Source organism: Pteropus alecto, unplaced genomic scaffold (genome assembly GCF_000325575.1).
Source record: "Pteropus alecto unplaced genomic scaffold, ASM32557v1 scaffold1344, whole genome shotgun sequence".
NCBI lineage: Eukaryota > Metazoa > Chordata > Mammalia > Chiroptera > Pteropodidae > Pteropus > Pteropus alecto.
The window spans coordinates 12,277-18,117 of NW_006434904.1; the positions used below are offsets into that span (position 1 = coordinate 12,277).

Consider the following 5,841-nt stretch of genomic DNA (forward strand, 5'->3'; position numbering starts at 1 on the left):
GAGAGAACTCGGATCCTGAGTTGTCTTGAAAATGAAGACCATCCCAGCTTGCAATTATCTCTTTACAGATTCAGTCCAATTTGTTGCCTCCTACGAATGCAGGCTATTGGGATGAGAACTGATGTGCCCGTAGCCCAGATCCTTAGGCACTACAGGCAAGGTCATAAATCACAGGGTTTGAGAATATAGAAATCACAGTCTGAAGGCGGCCTCTTACATGTGTCCCATTATAGGACTTCTTACGTGTGTCCCATTACAAGACTTCTGTTCAGCCAGACCTCAGGTGATTCCCGATGATGACTGTTCTGCAGTTTAGTGGTAATTTTGATGTGATTCTGAGATTATTCCATCTTGACCTGAAATCTCAAAATAGCAATCGTTTTAATTTTCTTCGATGCCATTCTCATAATTCAAGAAAAAAATAGAATGGAATTGCTTTTTACCAGGTCTTGCTCTACTAGTTTAAATCCCGCTGAGGTTTGGGTTTTGGTTGTGGATGTGTGTGTGTGTGCATGTGTGTTTCTGAAAACTACGCCCAGATAACATATTCTGAAAAGCTTCCATTGCTAAAGCATTGACCTGCCATCATTATCGATTCTCTTGCATTTTTTTCAGAGGTCATATATTCTGTTTGTTTGTTTTTTTCCCCACTCTTGCCCTATATTTTCCTCTGTTCATTGTAACGTTCAGGAAATTGAATGCCTTAAGAGAGCCATTAAATTCTTGAGATTTTCCTAAATCTCTCAAGAAACCCAGAGGAACTTTAAATAATAAGTTCACTATATCTTTTTAATGAGAAGATTAACTCCAGGGGCTCTATTCCCATTGGAATTATGGTAAATGTAAAACTGAACATTTATTCCAAATCTATCTTTCGATACAGTTGTGTTTTGAGCATCTTGCTCTTGCTTCCACACCATGGAGGCTGTGTCTTTTGTTCTCGTATATTAAAGGGGAAGATTCAGTTTCAAAACTGCTACCTATAACTGCTACTGTTTACTTCATTTATGTATAACTGTTAACATCAGACAAATTTAGTTATTTTTGTGTATTTTTTTAAAATTAATTAATTAATTTTTTATGGTGACATTGGTTAATGAAATCCAATAAGTTTCAGCTGTACGCATTAACAGTAAGGCATATATATGTTTACACTGCGTTCATTTCCCATAGTTTTGTTTCTGTTTGGGGGAATATAGAGAAGTAAACCATGAAAATGAGTGGTCATGACGCTCTTAAATTAGCTAAGGTGTTGAACATTTTTTTTCTTCCACTGGTAAGTTAAATTTACTTATTTGAATGTCCCATATACATGCATATGGCAAAGCAGTTAAATACAAAAAAAAAAAAAAAAAAAGAAAGAACGATGGGAAATAAGAAAAGATAATGTTTGGATTTTAATCCGATAAACACTTCAAGTTACAGGGGTGGGAGGAATTTGTAATTTGATCATTTATTCCTAACCCTTATCCTACACTTAAAACTCGTTTTTTTTTTACATTAACATCAAAATTTTATGCAACTTCTACTGGAACAATAAAAAAAAATCAATGTTTTAATTCAATTTGAAATATTTTTTTTTCCCTAAAGGATTAATTGCAATGTGTTATAACTACATATTTCCATGGGGATTACTCACCTGTCACTGTAGATATTTTAGATCTAACATAGTTCTCTTTTTTATTTCTTATTATTTCACTAATCTGGCAATGTTGTTTTTCAAGTTTTACCTATGGTACTCTAGAAATAATGTCTTGCAAGTGAAAGAATGAAGGCACCAAAAATATCATCTTTTATTTACAGAGGTAAAGTTATAGTATTGTGAACTGTTTAAAACATTTATTTTCATGTTTATCTAAATGTGAAAATATAGTTAAAATTTTCAAGTAAAATGTAGTAATAATCAACAAATTTGTATTGATTAAGTGGAAAAAGCCATTGCATATTTTAGGAAATGCATTGCAATATCAAAAAAACTAAAATATTATGAAGAAGTATCTGTATATTTGATAGGTTCACTTTATTTTATAAGTTTACTTTGATTTTTCTCAGGTATAAAGACTGTTTTCTGAGTAAGTTACTTCTATTAAATATTTAAGACCAATTATAAGTTACTGTTCATTATATTTCATATTCCAGATTAGAGTACCCTCTCTGCCCATCTCCAGTGGGCACTCTTCACCAAAGCCAGTGCCTCTGGATATTTTCTAATGTTGGCTCCAGAGATTGTGGATGTGAAGGCCTTGCCTTTTATGTCATCCAATTTTTTTTAAATGTGGAATATAAACTAAAAATAAGGTATAAGTGAAATTTCTTGATTTAAATTCCACAGTAGTTTATTCTTACACCTTGATAGATTTGGCATTAGCTACTATTAAATCCAAAGTGAGAAGTTTAAGAGACTTTCATGGTAACTTAGATTAAATTTTCAACTTCGATTATTATGTTTTATAAACTAAACCTTTCTTTCCATACGGTACAATGAAACTCACTCATTTTCTTTCCCTCTTCACACTAAGATCATCATTTTAAATACATCCCGAAGCTAAGGCCCGTATGTTTTCATTTTTCATACATGGAATTGCCTATGGAACAGGTAGATACAGTGCTTGAAGATACTAGAGACTCTACTTACAACTTTCTAATTTTATAGCTGAAACAACCAGAGCAGAGAAGTCAGAACTCAAGGTGCACAGCCCATTGAGGATTCAAAGTAGCCTTGCTGGTGTAGCATGATTATTCTCCATTTATTCCCATTTTACTGTTAACAGGTACCAAGGAAAACGAACACATGGCTGATGTTAATTTTACATTGGTTACTGAGTTTATCCTCTTGGGACTGACAGATAGTGCTGAACTGAAAGTGGTCCTCCTTGTGTTGTTTCTGCTTATCTATACCATTTCCTTAGTGGGGAATCTAGGAATGCTCTTTCTAATCCGAATAACTCCCAAACTCCAAACGCCTATGTATCATTTCCTTAGCAGCCTGTCCTTTGTCGATGCCTGCTATTCATCAGTCTTTGCACCCAAAATGCTGCTGAACTTCTTTGTTGAACGAGAGACAATCTCATTTTATGCATGCATCGTGCAGTACTTTTTTTTCGTGTCACTCCTTACCACTGAGGGCTTCTTGCTGGCTGCAATGGCGTATGACCGCTATATGGCCATTGTGAACCCTTTACTTTACACAGTGGCTATGACTAAAATAGTTTGTGTTGCCCTGGTCATTGGATCTTGTGTAGGAGGTATAATCAACTCATTGACACACACAATTGGCTTGGTGAAACTGTCTTTCTGTGGGCCCAATGTCATCAGTCACTTCTTCTGCAACCTTCCCCCGTTTTTGAAGCTGTCATGTTCCGACACATCTATGAATGAATTGTTGCTTTTAATCTTCTCTGGCATTATTGCAATGATCACTTTCTTGACTGTGATGATCTCCTACACCTTCATTGTCGCTGCGATCCTGAGGATCCGCTCAGCAGCAGGAAGACACAAAGCCTTCTCCACCTGTGCTTCCCATCTAACAGCTGTGACTTTATTTTATGGCTCTAGAGGCTTTAGCTACACTCAATCAAGCTCTCAATATTCCTTAAACAGGATAGGTGGTATCTGTGCTTTATACCCTGGTGATTCTGATGTTAAACCCATTGATTTATAGCCTAAGAAACAAGGAAGTGAAGGATGCTGTGAAAAGGGCCCTAGAAATGAAATATATCCCTTGTTAATATTTACACCATATGTACCCTAAATTAGTATACCAACAAATGCTTGAGATAATGATATCTATATGAATTTATTAAAATATTGATCCCTAAGGAATCTTAGAGTTTATGTAATTGGAACCCTCTGTTTTACAGTGGAAGAAAAAAGCCTAGAAAATTAAATGTCATAGTACATATAGCTGGCTATTGTGTAAACTAACCTAAAAACCATATGAAAACCTGGGTTAAATGACAATTGTTGACATTTCAATTTTTGCATGCAGGTAGAAATGTGAATACACACACACACACACACACGCAAATAGAAAGATATAAACAAAATTGAAATATAATAAAATTTCTTAACCCAGTTCTTATGTTGAGCACAGAAAAAAATAAAGTAATTTTCAAGCAAGAAGTATTGGTACTTGAATTATCTAATAAAACTGACAGATATGTGTTTCTGAAATTAGCCTGGACTATTTATAGTCAGATATACTTCAAAGAAATGTAAACACCCAAACATAGAAAGAAATCTTAGTTCTACATGACCTTTCCACTCATGGTTAGTCTAAATTAAATTTAATTTAATTTTTGAGTTTGTTTTTAAATACTGAAATAACTACAGGTAAATAGTTTAAGCAGCACCATGGGACATCTGAATGCTCTATAAATATTAATTTGTGTTTTTACATGGCAGGCTAGATTAAATTTCCTTCCTCTCACTGACAGCCAAAATCATATAAGTGAATGGCTTCAGTATCTGTGAAGTAGCAAATTGAAATGCTTATTATATTAGAAAATTATGCAAAGAAATTCATATAAAACTTGCCTTTCAAAATGAGAAAATGCCACTACCAACAATAGCACTGATAACATTATACAACATTTGTATCACCCTTCATGATTTTCCAAGATTATTTAAGATATTATTTGAAATTGGGCCCCATAAAAGCATTTGTATAAAAATTGAAATTTTCAGAATAAAATAAAATGATAATAAATAAAGTAAATTTTATATAGTTCTTTACAATTTCAAAAATATAAAATATCTTATATCCTACAATATGAAACTCAAAGAATGATATACAGGCAAGATAACTGAACTCAGAAAAATAAATTGAACTATTTACAATTTTAAATAAATTCTGTTACAATACACACCCTATAAAAAAGGGGCATGGCCTCCTGAGATGCAGATAAAATAACACAGTTTATTAAGTATGTATATGTGGGAAGGGGATTATTTTATGGAAAAAACGCTGACCTGATTTTGAACTTCATCTCAACAAATAGCTACTAAATCATGCTATTAAATAGGAACTAGATGCTAAAATGAGAAAAAAACCTCTCAGAATTCCGAGGCAAATGGAAAGTGTGTGGCAGATTCATAGAATGTAGATTGGAAAATAAGTAGTATATTTTCTATATCCTATAAGTAAATGAAACCACATTAAGTAGATTCCAAATGTCCTTAAATGGTAGATATAATTAGTTAATAGGAAACTAATGAGGGCTTCATCAATGAAATATCTGATGCTATTCCATCAATACTCACGTGAAATATCAGGACAAAAATTGAGTTTGGGCACTTGGAGCACCCATTCCTTCACCTCATACATAAGATCAGTTACTATTCAACCTCAACCCACAGAGAAATCAGGAATCAGCAGATGTTTATCTCACAAAACTTTCCTCTTCTCCCCCAGAGACTCTCTATCAAATATGTGTTAATTTTTTATTTTATGTGTGTAGCTTTGGAGTTTGTGATTTGGAAATTGGCCTAATTCATCAGGAAAATGGGCTGCATTTGCATTAGGGTCATGTTTGATGCTGACTAAGAAAAGACCCAGGAGCCAATGCAATGAATTTATATTCCTAAGATTTGGGATTTGGTCCTGTGCTGTGAGCACATTGTGATTTTACGAAACCCAGCTTTGATGACTATTTTCCGTCTTCTTAGGTCAAATGTGACCTGTGGACAAATTTGAATTCCCAGAATCATGGACATCTAAGGATCATACTGCCATGCCATTGAAACCCTATTCCTATATAGAATACTTTCTAAAAATTCTCTGATGGTTGTTTACTTTCCCCTACAAAACCAGCATTTATTAAATTTTACCAATTAAATGAT

The 5,841-nt window shown here is 33.8% G+C and overlaps 1 protein-coding gene across 1 annotated transcript; it reads left to right on the forward strand.

The window, feature by feature from the left end:
• The first annotated feature begins 2,719 nt into the window (after positions 1–2,719).
• On the forward strand, positions 2,720–3,728 carry LOC102883905 (olfactory receptor 1052-like). Its single transcript, XM_015588497.2, is given in 2 exon segments — positions 2,720–3,603; positions 3,605–3,728. Coding segments are annotated over 2 exon segments (936 nt in total). The 5' UTR covers positions 2,720–2,791.
• The last annotated feature ends 2,113 nt before the right edge of the window (positions 3,729–5,841 follow it).